The 20,039-nt window shown below is 52.2% G+C and overlaps 2 protein-coding genes across 3 annotated transcripts in view; both read right to left on the bottom strand.

Annotated features, from left to right (window-relative positions):
• Positions 1 to 7,545, bottom strand: part of OTUD5 (OTU deubiquitinase 5) — a 32,284-nt gene extending 24,739 nt beyond the window's left edge. For both annotated transcript variants that reach the window (XM_012738052.3, XM_012738051.3), the window contains exon 1: positions 6,166 to 7,545. In XM_012738052.3, coding sequence (XP_012593506.1) covers positions 6,166 to 6,759 — 594 coding nt within the window. In that variant the 5' untranslated portion in view covers positions 6,760 to 7,545. The remainder of the gene's footprint in view (positions 1 to 6,165) is intronic.
• A 1,052-nt stretch (positions 7,546 to 8,597) lies between these two features.
• Positions 8,598 to 18,835, bottom strand: KCND1 (potassium voltage-gated channel subfamily D member 1). The gene is made up of 6 exons (XM_012738112.2): positions 16,007 to 18,835; positions 13,763 to 13,925; positions 13,576 to 13,659; positions 13,391 to 13,489; positions 12,869 to 13,119; positions 8,598 to 11,467 (listed from the first exon to the last, which is right to left on the bottom strand). Exons 1-6 carry the CDS (start codon positions 17,125 to 17,127, stop codon positions 11,242 to 11,244), a joined length of 1,944 nt encoding a protein of 647 aa, XP_012593566.1. The 5' UTR covers positions 17,128 to 18,835; the 3' UTR covers positions 8,598 to 11,241.
• Positions 18,836 to 20,039: the final 1,204 nt, after the last annotated feature.

Consider the following 20,039-nt stretch of genomic DNA (forward strand, 5'->3'; position numbering starts at 1 on the left):
AGCTGCATATTTTATGATTCCATTTATATGAAATGTCCAGAATAGACAAATCAATCAAGACAGAAAGTAGATTAGTGGTTGCCAGGAGCTGGAATGGGATGAGGGTGGTTGGAGGATTATAGGTGAGGGGTGTAGGGTTTCTTTTTAAGGTGATGAAAATGGTCAAAAATTAACTGTCGTGATGGATGCACAATTCTGTGAATATACTACAGTGTTTCCCTGAAAATAAGACCTACCCATAAAATAAGCCCTAGCAGAATTTCTAAGCATTTGCACAATATAAGCCCTACCCCGAAAACAAGACCTAGTGATGGGCGTGGCTACACAGCATATCTGCACAACCCATGCATTTCCTCAAGGAGCGGTAAACAAGAAGAGCAGCCCTTCTCATCTGTCCCATCGTGACAGCTACTATCCCAGAGGTGACCGGAAAGGTGCAGGCAGCCCCACCAACAAGGTCAGCTCCCCCTGTCAGGTCCCGGCCATCCCGTGCGTGCTGCAAGCTGAGGCTTTGAGGGGAAAATAACACATCCCCTGAAAATAAGCCCTAGGGTGTCTTCTTGAGGAAAAACAGATATAAGACCCTGTCTTATTTTCGGGGAAACACGGTAAAAGCCACTGAATTGTACACTTTAAATCGCTGAATTGTATGGTAAATAAATTACATCTCAATAAAGCTGTTAAAAAAAAAAAAAAGCATGGTGCGTGCCTGTAGTCCCAGCTACCCCAATTGGGAGGCTGAGGCAGCCGGATTGCTTGAGTCTAGGAGTTTGAGGTTGCTGTGAGCTAGGCTGATGCCACAGCACTCACTCTAGCCTGGGCAACAAAGTGAGACTTTGTCTCAAAAAAAAAAAAAAAGCACCCAGGCTGGGAGCAGTGGCTCACACCTGTGATCCTAGCACTCTGGGAGGCCGAGGCAGGAGGATCACTCAAGGTCAGGAGTTCGAAACCAGCCTGAACAAGAGCGAGACCCTGTCTCTACTAAAAATAGAAAGAAATTAACTGGCCAACTAAAAATATATAGAAAAAAATAGCCAGGCATGGTGGTGCATGCCTGTAGTCCCAGCTACTCAGGAGGCTGAGGCAGAAGGATCACTTGAGCCCAGGAGTTTGAGGTTGCTGTGAGCTAGGCTTATGCCACAGCACTCTAGCCCAGGCAACAGAGTGAGACTCTGACTCAAAAAAACCCCCAAAACCCAAAAAACCACTAAAAGGCGTATAGCACCAGCCAGGGAGAAGGAAGCTAAACACTACTTGAAATATCCTAATGCATCCCCCAAAAGGTAACACTTCCCCAAAAGCCAAGGGGTCTCACTTTAAATTTTCATGAATTGTGAAGGGTGTGGAGAGCAGAGAATTAAAGAAGCAATTACAACTTGCTCCAGAGCAGTAAGTCCAATCTCACTCCCTCACCACTACCCATTTCATGAATGGAGAAACTAAGACCCAGAAAACCGAATTGCCCAAAGACCACACAAAAGCTTAGTGCAGAAACAGACAAGACTCGAATCCCTGTTGCCTGGGCAGAGATCCCTTCCTGCTTCCTTACCAGTTAGCTACCCAATTCCAGCTGTGGTATGAGCTCAAGGAATTGGCAGGTTCCTAGATGTCAAATGATCAGTCTTTGCTACCAAAGATAGGTTAGTAGGGGTGGACAAAGGCTCCTGGGAAGAACCAAGGTGATGCTGGGACAAACTGCCCATCCTGGGCAAGAGGAAGAATCAGCCAAAGTCCAAGGTGGGCAAGGTTGGATATTCACACACTCAACTGGGCATGGACGGACTTTTGCAAAAAAAAAAAAAAAAAAGTAGTTGAAGAGGGAAGTAATTTGCCTAAAGCCATAAAGCAGCTAAGCAGGAGACAGGGAGTTTGAACTAGAGCCTGCCCAGCTCCAAATCCCAAACTCTTTCCACACACAATTCTACCTCCCCACACTATCTGACAGGCCCCCTGACAAGAAGTCCCACCAAGCTTGTTCACCACAACACATTTGGCCACAAAAACTGCTGTTCATCAACCCTGTGCCTCACACCAAACAGGCCACTTGTCTTGCCCACTGAGCTTGGATGGCTGGGAGCGGACAGAGAGCAAGGAAAGAGAGGGGAGGAACTTAGTTCCTTCTCGAAAGACACCACCATTCTCTGTCACCTAGAGGTCCAGAGGGCTTTGGACTGAGTTACCTAAAATCTCAAGACTAAATGACACCTCACCAGCACCTTACCTGGCCAGTGAGGAAACTGAGGCCCAGAGAGCACAGGCAGAACCTATTCTGGTACATCTAAAACCCTGACAGATCCGGAGTTGGAACCCAGGCACCACCTACAGTACCACATCCAGCTTCTCCACTATCTTGGCATGCATACCCCCTTCTCAAAGAGCTCTGTGGGAGGCCAGGTGTGGTGGCACATGACTGTAATCCTAGCACTCTGGGAGGCCACAGTGGGAGGATCGCTTGAGGCCAGGAGTCTGAGATCAGCCTGAGCAAGAGCTGAGACCCCATTTCTACTACAAATAGAAAAATTAGCCAGGTGTGGGGACACATGTCTGTAGTTCCAGCTACTTGGGAGGCTGAGGTAGGATGATGAACTAAGCCCAGGAGTTTGAGGTTGCAGTGAGCCCGTCATGACACCACTGCACTCTAGACAGGACAACATAGCAAGACTCTGTCTCAAAAAAAGAAAAAACCAACCAACCAACCAAAAACCTCTGTGGGTCCCTAAGCTCAGGATGCTTACAAGCCAATGTTTTCTTAGGGTAGACTCTCAGCAAGGCAGCCACAGCTGGGAAAGGAAACTCCAGACATCACCACTTCCCAAGCACCTGGACCCCAGGGTGCCAAAAAGGCTCATAAAGGTAGGAGGGGTACATTCAGAGAATCAGGACAAACAGGAAGCACAAGTAGTCAGAACTGGGACCAGATTTACCATCCAGACTTCCTCTCAACAATTCCCCTCTTCCTCAGGGATCCAACTGGCTTCCAGACTATAAACACCCCAAGTGACAATTTAGAACCAAGACCGAGGTGGCAGGAGAATCTCCCCTCTTCTCATCCAAAAAAGGTCCCAAGTTGGACCAGGTGAGGGCAAGAGAAGAGGAGTGTCTTCTTCCTCCCTTTATCCCAAGAAGTGGGAGGACAGAAAGCTTCTCCGTCATTGGGAAGGGCAGGTTTCACGAGCCTACAGAGCTTTACTTCCACATTCCTATGGGGACAAGTATAAGGGAGGGGCTGAAAGGGGGTGTTTTCTTGAGTACCATGGCAGCGCAGGACCTTCTTCCTCTCTATCCCTGGGATCAGGGATATACAGCTCCCTATTTCTGTGGTGGAGGAAAGAGGCCCTCAACCATGGAGAGAAGAAACAACTCTTGGCCTGATCCTGTGAGTCCAGATGATTTACCCTGCCAGAAGTAATAATAGGTGGGAAGGGACCTAGAACTGTAGGCTCAAGACAAGGCCCTGGTCCCTGTGAAGTACAGAAAGATTTACCTGAGCCAAGGGGAAGGGGGATGTAGAGGAGAATTTCTCCAGACTGGGGATGTCCCAAACTCCTTCTCTGTCTCTGGGAAGAAATAAGCTTGCCAAAAGTAATTCGGAACTTAATATGTTTCCCTGGCCCTGCAGGTGGGAAGTAAGCATAGCACAACATAGTTCCAGAGAAGAGGCCGGGTGCGGTGGCTCATGCCTGTAATGCTAGCACTCTGGGAGGCTGAGGCGGGCGGATTGCTCGAGGTCAGGAATTCGAAACCAGCCTGAGCAAGAGTGAGACCTCGTCTCTACTATAAATAGAAAGAAATTAATTGGACAACTAATATATATAGAAAAAATTAGCTGGGCATGGTGGTGCATGCCTGTAGTCCCAGCTACTTGGGAGGCTGAGGCAGCAGGATTGCTTGAGCCCAGGAGTTTGAGGCTGCTGTGAGCTAGGCTGACGCCACGGCACTCACTCTAGCCTGGGCAACAAAGTGCAACTCTGTCTCAAAAAAAAAAAAAAGTTCCAGAGAGGAGGCCCTGGACTCCATGTCCCAGGACCTGACAACCATCTCATAGAAAGTAGAAGGACCTTCTTGGCCCAGGCCATGGAGGGGCTCAGGATAAGGGGTTCTTATGATCCTGAAGAGCACCCAGGTCCCTCTGTCCAATGGTGGAGGCTCTGGCCACACTAAGGATGTTCCTCTCCCTGATTCCAAAGGATTGCCTGGTATGGTGGGAGAAGAGCCTCATGTCCAAGAGAGAGTCCAGGATCCAGTCCCTAAGGCACAGGAACTCTAATCCCAGAAGGGAAGATCAGGACCCTGAGAAAAGGCCCAGACTCTTCTTCAGAATCCTATCCTATTCACAGCCTGAAGGTTCAAGGAAGTCTGAGGTCCAAGTCCCCTCTCAAGCCCCCCAGGCAGGAAATCATAAGTCCCTAAAAGGCCCCTAAGACTGGGGTGCATGTATGTTGTCTGAGGTGAGGTGTCAGTAGCCTCAGGGAAGATTCAGGTGTCAGGTCCTCAGGTGGGGACCAGACCCTAACACACCTGAGGTAAAGTTCAAACCATTGGGGGGAGACTCAGGATACTGCTCCTCAGGACCCTATATCCATGTCCCAAGGGAAAGGACCCAGTGCTCAGTTCTGGTGGGGGAAGTCCTGTTCCTGAGAAGTACTTCAAGTTCCTTGAGGAGGAAGCTCAGGCCTTATCTCTGGAGACATGACAGCCACTGGTGTATGTATGAGTCTCCTGTCCCTGGGGAAAACTCAAGTGTTCTTGGCAAAGTGGGTCTCAGGCCCTTGAAGTTAGGCTTAGATCTGCAAGGAGGCCTCAGACATCATCTGTGGGATCCCATGCTGCCCGTGTCCCTTGAGAAGTGGTCTCAGGAGGCTCTGTTCTCAAGGCAGGGGTCGTATGCCCCTGATAAGAAACTCAGGCCCGTGGGGGCGGGGGAGGCCCTCAGACCCCTCTTATGGAGGGAAAGACAGGATCTTAGGTCCCCAAGAACACAGCTGTGTTTCAATCCCTCATAATTGGGGCAGAAAGGTTGCATATCCTTGAGGGGGTGGTGGTCTCAGACCCCCAAGAACACTTAGACACCAGTCCCTGAGGAAAAAGATCTCCTAAAGACCTCACCTCGCCTGGGACCTCTGCAGGGGAATAGCAGGCCCCTGAAGAGGCCTCAGACCCAGTCTCTAAAACTTGCAGTCCATAAGTAGGAGGATCTCAAGCACCAGTAGCTGTGAGTCTCATTTTCTCGGCTCAGGTCTTTGTGGGAGGTGGAGGACTGAGGGGCCCATCCCTCAGAAGTAGCTTAAGATCCTGAAGAGAAGTTCAGACTCTTGCTCCAACGAGGGAGTTCTCAAGCCACTGATGGGAAATGTATACCCCTGTCACTCAGAAAGGGAATGAGTCTCATGTACTCAAATAGTGTCTCTGGTCCCTGGGTGTTGGTTTTGACCCTTGTCCCCAATGGGGAGGAAATCTTATCTCCCCGAAATAAATTTTACATTCTTTTGAGAAAAGCTCTGAAGATACCCCTCTTTAGAGGGTGTGTGTTTCTGTGTGTGTCCCTTGGTTCAAGAAAATGAAGTCTCAGGCCCCTAAATGCAGGCTTAGGACCCTTGAGGTCTCAGGCCCCACTGTAGAGTGATATTGTGTAGCGTTAAGCCCTGCGAAGGGGGCGGGGGCTGTTCTATATGCAGAATGTCTCAGACTGTTGAAATGGCTTAGGTTCCTTGTGGATGCTCAGACCTCGTCTCTGAGGTCCCCCCTTATTTGAGTTCCCTGGAGGGGAATCTGACTCCTATCCAAGAGGAAAAGACCTCTTAAGCCACTGAACACAGACCTAAGTCTCCTGGTGAGATCTGAGACACCTGCTCACAGAAGAGCTCAATCCTGTATGTGTCTCTTGGAGAACTGCCACCTACTGACCTTACAACATGAGATCCCAGAGCTTGAAATAAAGACTATAGATCATACAAGAGGCCTCAGACCCCATCTTTAAGTTTGTCACTTTATCTAGGGCCTCTAACCCGAAGTCTTTGGAGAGCAGCAAGAAAATGTTTATGCCTCTACCACCAGAGAAGTGTCAGGCCCCATGAGAAGGCCTAGGTCCCTTAGGGCGATCTGAACCAGCCTTCCTTGGATCCCTTCTGGGGAGTCTCATTTGTCATAGCTGCCCACAGCTCTTACCTGCTCAACAGTGGCAGGGTCCATGGCCTCGATGCGTGCTGCAGCCGCTTCATATTCGTCCTCGCTGTTGTAGCCCGCGCCAACCTCCTCACGCTCGGGACTGCCCCCACCAACAGCGCCAACGCCGGGAGCTTGACGCCGCCGCTTGCTATGCCCCGGCCCGGAGCAGCAGCCACCCACGCCTACGGCACCGCCCACGCCCACCACCACGCCTGCCGCACCCACGCCCGCCGCTGCTGCACCTAGCGCGTCCCCCGGACCACCGCCAGGACCACCAGGGCCCCCACAAGGAGGAGGAGAGGCCTGTTGTGGCCGGGGGCCCGCCACTGCGCCAGGAGGCACGGTCAGTGTCCAGCGGTGGAGAGCGCCCGGCGGCCCAGGTAGCGGGCCCTGTGGCGGTGGCGAAGCCCGGGGACGGGCCCCCACAACGCCCGAGTCACGGTCACGGTCGCCGCCGCCCACGCCCGTGCCGCCGCCACCCACGCCCACACCCCCGCCACGCCGCGGCGTCGGGGGCAGTGGCCCAGGCGGCGGCGGCTCGTTGGCGGGGTCAGCGTCGGGAGGCGGCGGCTTCTTTTTGGGGAGAATAGTCATGGCGGTACCGCCGAGTACCCCCCAGCAAACCCGGCGCGGAGCACGCCGGGAGAGAACCCGGATGAGGGGACAACTGTAGTGCGCGAAGCACGACGGGAACGCCTAGACCCGGATAAAGAGATCGAGGCACCGGTTCGATAACTGTCGGCAGTGTCGCGCGAGTCACGCCAGAAGGAGAACCCGGATGTCAAGTCCAAAACTTAGGCACTGCGGCGAGTTTGTCGTAGCCTTCTCTCCAAGTCCAGCAAGTTTATTGCTACACTGGTTCCGGCCTTCTGCTTCAAAGGAAACAACCAAAACAAGCACCTCTCTGCCCCGCCCCCTCACAGGTTCTTGAACTACCGGGTGGGGCCCCGGGGCTCTGCGCACGCGCGCCAGGGCACAGCCCCGCCCCTCGCTCGGAAGTACGTGGGCAAGATCGCCACCGCCACCACAACAATTGCGGTCACCAACCAATCGAACCAGCTGCGTGGGTCCCGACGACGCCCACGGACCAATCAAAGGCGAATGCTCGCCCTCCCGTGCCCTCCGTCTCAGATTTCAGTCAAAGTCGGCACCCTAGTTCCCAGCCTTTCTTCTCTCCGGCCTCGGCCTGCTCTTTGCTTTTCTCCCCAGGCGCTGACTCGCAGGCGTGGGTACTGTGAAAGGACAGCGTTGTCTGCCCTGCGACGACAGTAAAAACGCCTCCCCTCCAGGATTCCAGCTTGAACGCAGTCAGCAGGACTGTCTGGAAAATATCAACACTCCCAGAGCATAGCATTCCCCTGTAGCGTCTTTCCGGTCCCACCCACCTGCAAATCCCCTTCCGGCAGAGGCGGGCACCGCTTCACCCCGGCAACAGACTGAATTCTGTGGTGATTGGCCAAAATACACTGTCACTCACGTCAGACAGACCAACCTTGGGGCAGATGATACACACCGTGAGGACTGTGGAAGTTTGGAAAACAGACACGCCTTCTTTGGCACCGCCGCACTCTCGCCCTAGCGTTGACCTCCCCGCCCCTGTGGCTACTGCGCAGGCGCGGCACAGCCTTTTAAACCTGAGTTTGTTTGGGTCCCGCAAATGTTTATGAGCTGGCTCTACCACCGGCCAGCATGTCGCAATGGGGTTGGTAATACCCTGGCTATTGAGTGGCTGGAAAGCTGTAAGTTAATCCTAGCTCTTCCCTTCCTGAGTGATCTTTGGCAAGTCATTTAATACCCACCCCATCCTCAGTTTCTCCTTCTCTGTTAAATGGCAATGATAATTCCAATTTTAGAATCCGATATTAATGCTTGTAAAACGCATGGTGCTGTGCCCAGCACAGAGTAAGAGCTCAATAAATTAGCCTGCATGGCGGTGCAGTGGAAGGATCCCAGCGTTTGTATAGTCAGGAGGATCTCAGTTCCAGATACAAATGGACCATCACAAACTGTATGACCTTGAGCAAGTCATTATCTCTTCTGAGATTACCCATGTGTAAAATGGGAATGATAATGCCTGCCCAGACTACCTCAGGGAATAATTCTGGGGTTCAGATGCTCTCATGAACCAAGAAGGTGTTGTAAGAGGTGAGTGCTTGCTGCCAGTCTTAGGAGCCAAGCCATACAACAGGTTGGGAAACCATTGCAATATTTTTCTGAGTACCTTCTTACCTCCCTTCAGATGCTGACCCTTGCCTGAAAGGTGTCAGTAATATATGGACTCTAGTGGTGTTTTCTGCTCATGAGATTTAATGGGAGGAGGTGACTCACATTTACTGGGCCTGTTGTGTTCAGGGCTCTGAGTGAATGCCTATGCACATTATCACATTGAATTGTCTCATTATTGTCTCATTCCAGACCCATATATCCCACTCTCGAATGGATATTTTTGTCCAGCACTACACATCTAAAACTGAACTCATAAATAATTGCGGTTGACCTTCACCAAGTACCTGGCACTGGACACTAACAGCTTCGATGTTCCCTTGGACAGTGAATAGCACCTCCATCCAGCCATTGCCCAAGCCAGAAAGCTGAGTCAACCTTGACTGCTTCCTCTTCCTCAACATCCATATGCCTGTCAATCCCAAGTCCTGTCAATTATACCTCCCAAATCTCTTAACTCTCCAATTCTACTGCCACTACCCTGGTCCAAGCCACCATCAGCTACCTACCAACTGGACTACCACAAAAGCCTCCTCAGTGTTCTTCCTCCTTCCAGGACTGTCTCTCTATAGTACACTCTCCACAGCCAGAATGATCCTTCTGAAACACAAACCTCATCATGACTTTCCTGTTTATAAGCCTTTAGAGGTCCCCATTATCCTTAGCATGAAGGCCAAAATCCTTGTCATATCTTCCAAGGCCTTCTGTGATCTGGCCTACCTCTCCATCCTTCCTCACCTCACAGCCTCACACTCTCCTCCCCAGCTGGACTGAACTACTTTCAGTTCCCCAAAGGCCCTGAGCTCACCCTCTAACCTCCAGGACACTGAACTCTGCCTAGAATATTTCTATCCTTTCATCTTTTGCCTGGCTAACTCCAACTCATTCCTTGTGTCTTGGTCAGGTTAGGTTCTCCTGCCTTCTACGTGTTTTTATAATCCATAATAGTTCTACCACAGTGTCGTAATTACTTAATTGTCTGCCTTCCATACTTAACTCTGTACATCCCCAGGGCTGGCACATGATGGGCAGTTAATTCATAATATTTGGTGACTAAATGAATTATTATCTCTATTTCACAGATTAGCAACCTGAGGCAAGAGAAGGTAAGTGATTCTTTCACCCAAAGAATCCAGGTTTATCTGAATCCAAGGTCTGTCTTCTTGGTGCTCTACCTAGCTCAGCCACACACTAGCGTAGTGTTGCCAGTAGCCCAGAAGAGAGAATGTAGGGGATGTCCACAAAGAAGGGGAATTCACCAAACTGAGAGATGCTTTTATTATGGTTAAATTCAGAGTTGTTTGCTGTCAGGAAGCCTGGGCTTAAGTCTCTTCAAACCAACTACATGCTGCTCTGGGTCTTTATTTCCCCATCTGTGAATCAGGAGGCTGGAGTGGATGATGTCCAAGGGGAATGTCTCAGGAACCCCTAGTCTGCCTCACTGGCTATGTATTTGACTCTTCAAACCACCCTCTTTCATTTCTCCTGGATCCTCATCTTCCAGAATACATCACCAGAGCCATCCACCTCCCATACCTTTACTCATACCAGCCCTTCACCTAGTTGAAAGGAATTGAAATCAGAGTGATTTCACCACCACCACCCCAGCCCAACCCAGCCCTCAAACCCACAGACCCAGGAGGTGTTCAGTCACATCTCTCCTCTCAGGTTTTATTGACTGACAGAAACTACATCTTTGTCAGTCACCAGCTCCATGGGGACAGTGCTGGGGACAGGGAACCTGAGATGATGCAGATTTCAGCCTGAGAGCAGAGTTCTAGAAAGTGACCCAAGAGGGAGAAGAGAGTGGAATATGTGAAAAGGAGTTGTCAGGGAGGAAAAGGAGATCAAGAAGTTCCTCCTGTCTGCTACAACTCCAGGAGTTCAGGAACAACCCAACCCAGGCCTCAGCCCCTGACACTTCTGGAATCCTGCCTAAGAACATGGAATCAGCCTATGATCTCCAAACACAGCCCAGCTCTTGCTGGCTGCCAGGTTCTTATCTCAGCCAGTCCAGACTCCAGCCCAACCCAGGAAGGAAGTAAGCCAAAGAAGAAGAGAGAAGGAGTAGTTAGAGGTGGCCCCTCTGATTAGGGCAGATATAAATGCTGCAGCAGACTGGTCAGAGGCTTTGCATAATGTCATGGTGGCAGCAGCTATTGCTAGAGTTTGCTGGGGGCCCAGTGGAGGACAGGCTTGCGGGGACCCATTTCTAGCAGCCAGGGAAGGGGGTGGTGGAGTTTGTGCTATCTGTATGTGTTGGGAGAGGCAGCCTGACCCCTCAACCTGGGGGTGGCAGGCCACTGCTGTGGCACAGCCCATGAAGCCTGTGGTTGCATTCTGAGCTTTGGAATCTGGGAATTGTTGGGCCAGGCGGAGGGCAGGGACCTCTCCTAGAGACCATATCTGAGGTGAGGGTTCTCTTCACTGAACCTCCAAACCTCCCTCCATAGCCCAGCCAGAGAGAAGAAGAAATCTCAACTCTCCTTCTCAGGCCAGAGCTCAGATGTCAGGTGGGCATTTTACCTACCTCTCAGGCCCCAGGGGAGGAGCATGCAGGAGGCCAGCTCAGGGAGCAGGGCCAGTCCCACCCAGTGTGCTGGGGCAAGGAGGCCAGGGGCCTGTGGAAGCCTCGTGCTTCAGCTCCCACCAGAACTGTCTGGGGAGGGGGGAAGTTTCCCATTCCCTGGCTACTTCCCCACCATGTAGGCCATTCCATGAAACTCCATTGCATAGTTCTTGATGTGGGGCGGAGGGCGTCCCCAGGCCTGCCCTCTCTGCTTCCCCAAAATATGGCTTTGGAAAGGAGTCCCCAAAAATGAAGAGGGCCCTCTGAATAGGCTGGCCCACCCCTCACAGCGAAGAGATCTTCACAGTCTCAGGAAGGAGGCAGGGGGTACCCAGGCTGGAGTTCCTGAGGGTGCTGCTTGCCCTGCCACCGCCACCAGGGGAGGAAGGTTGGCTCTCATCTGGCGTGTTGGCAGGAAGGGTCGGGATACTGATAATGGCAGCCACGAAGTCCCGGCTGTCGCAGTTCAGATCAAAGCTGTCATGGGGCTTAGCATTGAGGCTTGAGCGGCTGTGGACAAGGGTGGGGGAGATGGAAGGCTCTTAAAAAGTCATCTTAATACTTGCCACAGCAATATGGCATTTATTGAGTGCTTGCTGGGTCCCTGGCACTGTGCTAAGTGCTTCCTCTGTATCCTCAATTATGGCAGTAGAGAGTAAGGGCTCTGGAGTCAGACAGTCCTGGATTCAAATCCTAGTCTTATTTTAACCACTCTAAACCTCTTTCCTCTCATCTGTAGCATAGGAATAACACTATTTCCTACCTCATGGGGTTGTTGTGGAGATTCAGTGAGATAATAAATGATACAAAGTGCTCAGAGCAGTTCCTGGAACATAATGAACACACACAAATATTATCTCGCATGGTTACTCCTAACAATGCCGAAGTCTTTATAAGAGTCTACAGTAGGATCTACACGCTCAGGTCATCAGGTCCTCATTCCTTTCAGCCTTTACCTCATGTGCCTCCCCCGGGCTCATTCCACTCACTCACAATAGCTCCCTTGCTGTGTGTCTAATGTGCACAGCCACATCTACCCCAAGGCCTTTGCACGGGCTGCTCTTTGTGCCTAGAACATTTTTCTCTAGTTATCTGCATGGCTTACTCCTTCACCTCCTTCTGTTTTGGGCTTAATTGTCACTTCAGGAAATCATTCCCTGACCACACTATTGAAACTGCATCACCCCCTGCTCTACACTCCCTGATTTATTTTTCTCCTTGGTGCTCACAACTGTTTGACACACTACACTACGTAGTCTGTATATTTGTTTATTTACTGTCTTTTTTTTTTTTTTTTTTTTTTTTTTTTGTGAGTCAGAGTCTCACTCTGTTGCCCGGGCTAGAGTGCCGTGGTGTCAGCCTAGCTCACAGCAACCTCAAACTCCTGAGCTCAAGTGATCCTCCTGCCTTAGCCTCCCGAGTAGCTGGGACTACAGGCAATGTGCCACCATGCCCGGCTAATTTTTCCTATGTATTTTTAGTTGGTCAATTAATTTCTTGCTATTTTTAGTAGAGACTGGGTCTCGCTCTTGTTCAAGCTGGTCTTGAACTCCTGACCTTGAGTGATCCGCCTTGGCCTCCCAGAGTGCTAGGATTACAGGCGTGAGCCACCGCGCCCGGCCATATTTATTTACTGTTTTATCCCACTGGATTTCTCTCTGTTCTGTTCACTGCTACCTCTAAAGTGCTTAAAAAGTGTGCCAGCCATACAGCAGGTACTCAATAAATAAATACTTGGTGAAAGAATGAATGAAGAATGAGGAGTTCCAGACTAGATAAGCCTAAGCTCTCAGCATCGAGGTGTTTGGGCTTAAGCTTGACTTGCTAGGCCTAAAATCTTGAAATCTTAGACCCACTGGTCTAAGCGCTGAGCTTCCCTAGATGTGGCCAGCAGGTGGGTGGGGTCCTTACCTCTGAGGAGCAAGGCTCCTCCGTAGCCCTGCTAGTGTGTCCAGCTCCTGCATGCTGCCACGGCTGACTGAGGCAGTGGAGTTGGCAAGGCGGATGGCACGGCGCTTGGCTCTGCGAGGACAGCAAGAAGATAGCAGGCTGCTGGGCCCCACTGGCTGGGAGGACACAGAGGTGCTGCAGCTGGTGCGGCCTCCTAGCGAGACAGCTCCCAAGGCTTCACTGAAGGTTAGCTCGTCTGTGAACTCATGGCACTGTGGGCAGAAGGGAGGCAGGGTCACAAGGCACCCCATGGACGCTGATCCCACCCTCAGGCCTTTGCTCTGGCTGTCCCCTCCTTTCTGGAAGTTGCTCCCTCTCCCCTTCCCTTGCCTATCCTTCAAGGCTCAGCTCTGTTGTAGCCTCTTCCAGGAAGCTCTGTGTGATTTCTACACTTAGTGATGAGCCTCCCATCTGAGGGAGAGATTGGCTTGGCAGCAGAGAAACCCTCTCCATTCTGCCATGCCACCTCTCATCAGGCCTCACCGTTGTCTTCTCCAGACAATGCAGCAAGTGGTGATGTTGGTGTTCAAAAGCAGAACGGTTTCTGACACATAGCGCCTGCTCCTCTCCACTGCTGCTGTCCTACGGTAGACAGAGCAGAGAGATAAGGGCAGTACCCTCTTCCCCTGTCACCACTCACCCCCAACCCCAATCTGGGCCCTACCCACCTCAAGGCCCCCGTTCTGCTTGTACTGCAGGAAGGCATTGGTGGTACCACTCTTTGCCAACCGAATCCTTGCCAAGCGCACCTTCTACAAAGAGAGGAGGAGATAACGGGTCAGGTGGGTAAAGCCCAAAAGTAGACTGGCTTGGAGTGTAGGGAATAGGAGGTGCTCAGATGGAAGGTGTAGTTACCTGCTGAGCTCGGCGCTTGTCAGCCCGCTGGTTCTGGTGGTAGATGCGGCTAAAGTTGGACACAATGACTGGCACAGGCAGGGCAATGACCAAGACGCCACTGAGCGAGCAGATGGACCCAAAAATCTTGCCAGCAATGGTGCTAGGCACCATGTCTCCGTAGCTGGAGCAGAGGGAGGTAGGCCCAGGTCAGGAAAAGTGCCCACCCACCTCTCAGTCCCCCTTTCCATCCCATCTAACCCCGACTCACTCTGTAACCCTAGCCAGGCACTTTGACTCTCTGAACCTCAGTTTCTCGTTCTGAAAAATGCCGTGAATGACCTCTCTGGCCACAAGTGTGGGTCAGATGAGAAATGGGTCTGGCCCTCAGCCCCTACCATCTGCTGCCCCTATCCGAGCTGCATACTGGGCTTCTGAATCAGCTGGAAATCTATTAATACCAAATAGAGGGGAGAATGAGGAAATCACAGGCAGTAAACACAGCCTCCTGCCGAGAGAGTCCTACTGCCACAGGCCAGCGAGGGGCTTCGAGTCCTAGGAGGAGTGTTCTATTGGTTTTGCCTGTCTCTGTCTTACATTGTCTAGGTAGGATCCTTTCTCATTCCCCTAGAGGAAACCTTGAAAACTGTCTTCTTATAACAAAATAGGGGGGAGCCTTGAAACCCCCCCCACGGCCTTTCTCCATGCCACCACCCTCCCATAGAGATGGAGCAGAGCCAGCCTTACTAACTTATTTCACAGGGGGGAACCGAAGCTCAACGAGGTTCTGCAACTGACTTGCCCAAGATCACACTGTATACTTTTGTTCTAACCACAAGACCAATCAGAATTCCTCCACAGAAATGCAGCCTCTGCAGTCTTCAACCTCTAGGCCTTTGCTCAGGCTGTACCTTAGGATGGCTCTTGTTTATTTCTGTATTTTGACTCATTTTAAGCATTCAGGACTCTGTTCAAAAGTCTCTCCAACTTGGCCATTTCTGGCTCTGTGATGTGTCATCTCAGACCATGTCCTCCACTGTGAGACATGGGCAGCCATCCACCCTCACAGGGTTGTCATGAAGACCGAATAGAGTAAAAAGCATCAAAATACTCAGTTCCAAGCCGCGCACGGTGGCTCACACCTGTAATCCTAGCACTCTGGGAAGCCGAGGCGGGTGGATTGCTTGAGGTCAGGAGTTCAAAACCAGCCTGAGCAAGAGCGGCGACCCCATCTCTACTATAAATAGAAAGAAATTAATTGGCCAACTAATATATATAGAAAAAATTAGCCGGGCATGGTGGTGCATGCCTGTAGTCCCAGCTACTTGGGAGGCTGAGGCAGCAGGATTGCTTGAGCCCAGGAGTTTGAGGTTGCCGTGAGCTAGGCTGACGCCATGACATTCACTCTAGCTTGGACAACAAAGCAAGACTCTGTCTTAAAAACAAAACAAAAACTCAGTTCCAACCCACTGTCAGGACTCGATATTTGTTTGCCAGTCTGATCCTGAGCCTCCAACCAGAATTAATTTCTACTCCTCAGAAACCCCAAGTCAATTTTTTGTACCTCTATTAAGGCACTGAGCAAGCCCAATTCATTCAGTCATTCACTCACCAGATACTGAACACCTACTGTATACCTAATCCAGGTGATGGAAACTTAGACAAGGATCACAGAATCTGCTCTAGACAATATCTATGGGAATGTCACGAGTTGATACTTTTATCCCAACTCTATTTACCCTCAGGGATTAGAAGTAAAAAAATAACGATGAAAATATCTTGTTCTGGGAAGCAGCAAGGAATCACAAAGCCACAGAGGTACTGCACTGCACAAAAGACAATTCTAGAACGTTGGGAGATGTGGGTCCTCAAAATGGAAAACCGGGTGATAAAAAGTCAGTACCTATATTCTGCACCAGAAACATTCAGAGAACTTTCACAACTGTGATGTCATTGAATCCTCTCTAAATGATGAAGGGATCATCATTTCCCATTTTACAGGAGAAACTGAGTCGCTGAGAAAACAACATCAACAGAAAGACAGCAGCTTAAGATGATCCTTGAACCCAAGTCTCCTGACCTAGAAAATCAAGGCACTGTCAGAGCTAGGAGAGATTTGAAGATTAACTCCAACTCCCTCAATTTTTACAGATGAGCAAACTGAAGCGCAAAACAAAAGATCATTCATCTAACCTTCCTAATTGTAGGGAAAGGATGAGTGTAATCAATTGATCAGGCAGCCCCCAACACAGGGTCTGCACTCACCCAAGCGTGGTCATGGTGACAATGGTATACCAGAATGCTGCAGGGATGCTGGTAAAGTTGGTCTTGTTTGTGCCCTTCTCCGCATAGAACATGACAGTGGCAAAGATGATGATGGCCATTGTGAGAGAAAAGAGGAGAAAGCCCAGCTCAGAGGCACAGCTCTTGAGTGTGTAGCCCAGAATTCTCAAACCCTGTGAGTGTCTGGAGAACTTGAAGATGCGGAACACCCGGAACACACGCAGAGTGACAAAGGCGCCTGAGACATCCTCGTTCTTGGGCACGAAAAGCCCAATGTAGTAGGGCAGGATGGCCACCACATCTATGAGGCTCATGACACTCCGCAGGAAGCGGCAACGGCTAGGGGCAGCAAACAGCCGCAAGAGGTATTCACCTGTGAATATGAGCACACAGGCTGTGTCCATGCAGAAAAAGGCCATTGGGAAGCGTTCGCCACAGGGCTGTTCCCTTGGGGCGTGGCGCGCTGAGCCGCGGCATGGAATAGTCTCCACCACGTTGGCGACAACCGACACGGCGATGAAAAAGCCAGTCACATAGTAGAAAACGAGGGCTGCAGTGCTTGTGTGCGGGTTCTCGAAGGCCCGCCAGAGCCGCTGGCGCAGGGAGCTGCCTGCCGGCAAGGCTGGGCTGTCCCCGGCCTGCTCGGCCTCCTCGTCCTCCGCCAGGCGCTCGGCGTTCTCCTTCTTGCGGTCCCGGTACTCTTCAAGGCAGCAGTCGCCGACAAGCTCCGGGACCAGGCCGTAAAAGGCCAGCTCCTCGTCGAAGGCCTGGATGCACTCCTGCCGCGGGCAGTGCAGCCGGCCCGTGCGGTAGAAGTTTAGCACATGCCGGAACATGTCTGGGTCGCGATCAAAAAAGTACTCGCCCGAGTCGGCGTCGTAGAAGAACTCCTTCTCAGAACTGCCCAGCAGGGTGTCTGGGTAGCGGTCCAGTGTGTTCTTCCAGGTCTCAAAGCGCCGTCCGCTCACGTTCACCACCAGAACCTCATCCCCGCGAGACGCCTTCACCCCCGGCGCAGGAGGCAGGGGCTGCTGGGCCAGGGGCAGCCAGCCCACCGCCGCCGCACGGGCGAAAGGCAGCCACGTGGCCACACCTGCTGCCATCCTGCCGCTCCCCAGGCCCACGGAGACTTGAGGGGGGGGGCGTTTAGGAGAATGTGGCTGTCTCCAGGATGGTGGGGGCTTGGAGAGGCCCTGGGCCACACGGACAAGGAAACTAGAGGTGTCTAGAGACGCCAAGAAGAACCAGGAGGAGGAACTAGAGAGAGGGGCAGGGCCTTGGGAGGCATTTACAGGGTCTAGGAGGGGCCTGGGCGATGTAGAGGGGCTGAGAAGGGGCCAGGGGACATAGAGAGAAGCAGAAAAGAGGCATCCCGAAAGGCCAAGAAGGATCTGAGGGAAAGTTTAGAGAGACTGAGATGATTCTAGAGGAGTGACATGTGCCTGAGAGATGCCTGGGGGTGTCTATAGGGGCCAAGAAACACATGGGAAGTTGTCAATAGTCTCTAGTCTTAGGGAGGGAAGAAGGGCCTGGAAGCCCTTAGCAGGGTTGAAGGGTTGGAGATTGGGGCATCCACAGGGGTAGAAATGGGGCAAGAAGTGCTTGAAAGAGGTTGACAGTGTCTGGAAGGGAGGTAGTCTAGAGGGGGTGAAACAGGTGAAGAGGGTTGTCCACACCCTCAAGGCTTTGGTGGGAAAGATATCGGAGTTGGAGCCCCCTTGTGGATCTGGAAAGGGGGCTAGTGCATCCCAAGGGGTGGCTGTAGAGCCAGGAGATTGTAAAGAGGCTGAAAGGGGTCTGGGGAGTGCCTAGAGCTGCCAAGAATAGCCTGGGGGGGGGTTGTCTACACTCTACAGGAGTTCTGGGGAAGGAAGAAGAGGAGGGGCCTCCTGGTGGATCTGGGGAGGGGAGTGAAGAATCTACAGGGATACATGTGGGGCTGGGTTATTTTTTTAAGAGGCTGAGAGTTACCCAGGGAAGGAGGGTATCTAGAGGTGCTAAGAAAGCCTGGTCCACATCTTCAGGAGTTCTGCAGAGAGCAAAAAGGGGCCTGAGGGGCTGGGACTCAATTAGAAGGAAGTTGGGCAAAGCCCCAGAGCACTCAGGGGACCTGAAAAGACTAAGAGGAAGGGGGTTCCCTCTAAATGGGCTAGAGAGGGGTGTGGGGTGTTGAAAGGGAGTTGGGTGTGTCTCCAGGGAGGGGGAGCTGCGGAGCTTTGCAGGAAGCTGGTGAGAAGGCTGGGTCCCACAGTTGGGGGCAGGTCTGGAGAAACCACACCCCAAGGGGCTGGCGGTGTGTGCTGGGCAGCAGCAGTGGCAGCAGCGGCAGCAGGAGGAGGAAGAGAAGCGGCCACAGCCAGGCTTGGAGAGGAGGCCCCATGGGCAGGGGGAGGAGGCTGGGTCCCCAGGAGGAGGCTTTGGAAGGGCAAGGTCCAGTGGGACACCTGGGGACTACCCCAGGATGGGCTAGGGCGTGGGGGCTGGAACAGGGAAGGACAAGGACAGTGCTGTTGGTGGTCCCCTCCCCCTAGGGCTGTCCTCACCTGTGTCCCCGCTGCAGCAGCAGCAACTGCGGTGGGGCTGGGGGTACCAAACACCGGAGCTCCTGGCCCCCTCTGCAGAGCTGCCTGAGTTCTCCTCCTCCTCTGGCTCTCTCTCCCCGCTCCTCTGAGCTTGCCGGGAGATGAAAAGAGAGGCAGGGAGGGGCCTCGTGGCTCCCCGAGCCCCCTCCCCTAGGACAGCCTGAGAGGGACCCTGGGGAGACTCCGCCTCCTACAAAGCTGGTTGGGCCTCAGTCGCGTCATCTGGAAAATGGGGGTGGCAGGGAACTTTGCCAATTCTCCCCACCTCCTTCCTGGACTCCCCCCTCTGCCTGCCCAGCTTCTATCCCCTCTGCCCCCAGGGGCCCCCACCCCCACCCGCCTGAATCAGCAGCACTTAGCAGATCAGATCGATGGGGAGGCGTCTGTTAATGGCACCAGAGTGGAGTGCCATGGAGAATGATGCAGCGCTGTCCCTCCCTGCCCCCCTGACTGTGGAAAGGCTGGAGAAGCAGGGGTGGGGGGTAACTGGTGGGGAGTGTTTCTCTGTGTGGCCAGGTCTCCAAAGCTGCCCCTGGGTAGGGGAGCACAGCCTGGGTTAGAGCCCCAGCTCTAACCAAGACTTCTGCTATGGGACCAGAGCATGCATATTCCTGTTTGGGATAGGAAATGAGGGATTGGTGAGTACAGAGGGGGACAGTCCAGGTCCCACCCCCCTACCAAGTTCTCTCCCAGGCGGGCCCCACTCTGAGGGGACAGTCTCCCTCATCTTGCATATTCAGTGGCCTCAAATCATACCTTCTCCCCTAGAGGGCTCTGCTCCTGGGCAGCAGGAGCACTGAGCACAGAGTACCTCTGGCAAGTTATGGATGAGTTCAAATCCCAGCTTTGCCACTGACTTGCTTTTTTTTTAAGAGACAGGGTCTGGCTGTGTTGCCCAGGCTGGAGTACAGTGGCTATTCAGAGGTGCGATCATAGCGCACTACAGCCTTGAACTTTTGGGCTCAAGCAACCCTCCCACCTCAGCCTTCAGAGTAGCTGGAACTACAGGTGTGCTGCTACACCATTGCTGTGTCCTTGAGCGACTTGGATTGTTTCCTCAGTTGTCAGATAGAGCGAGTTATCCCAATTTGACAGTGTCATTTGGAGCATTTGACAGTGTCATTTGGAGCAATTTGACAGTGTCATTTGGAGCAATTTGACAGTGTCATTTGGAGCATTGCGAAAGGCAATGGCACAGGGCACGGCACACACAGAGGATTCTGAATCTTAAAGTGTGTGCTGATGTGGGAGCAGTAATGCAGGGCCGAGTCTAGCCCTTCCATTTACTCACCCATGTTCCATTTGCCCACTTATAATACTCCTGATTTGTCCACCTCTCCATTCCTCTACCCATCCAATCAATTACTCTGCCTATCCCTCTACCCACCCATCTGTTCATTTAGTCATTAATCCACTCACCCACTTACTCATCC

The sequence above is a fragment of the Microcebus murinus genome, chromosome X, assembly GCF_040939455.1.
Source record: "Microcebus murinus isolate Inina chromosome X, M.murinus_Inina_mat1.0, whole genome shotgun sequence".
NCBI lineage: Eukaryota > Metazoa > Chordata > Mammalia > Primates > Cheirogaleidae > Microcebus > Microcebus murinus.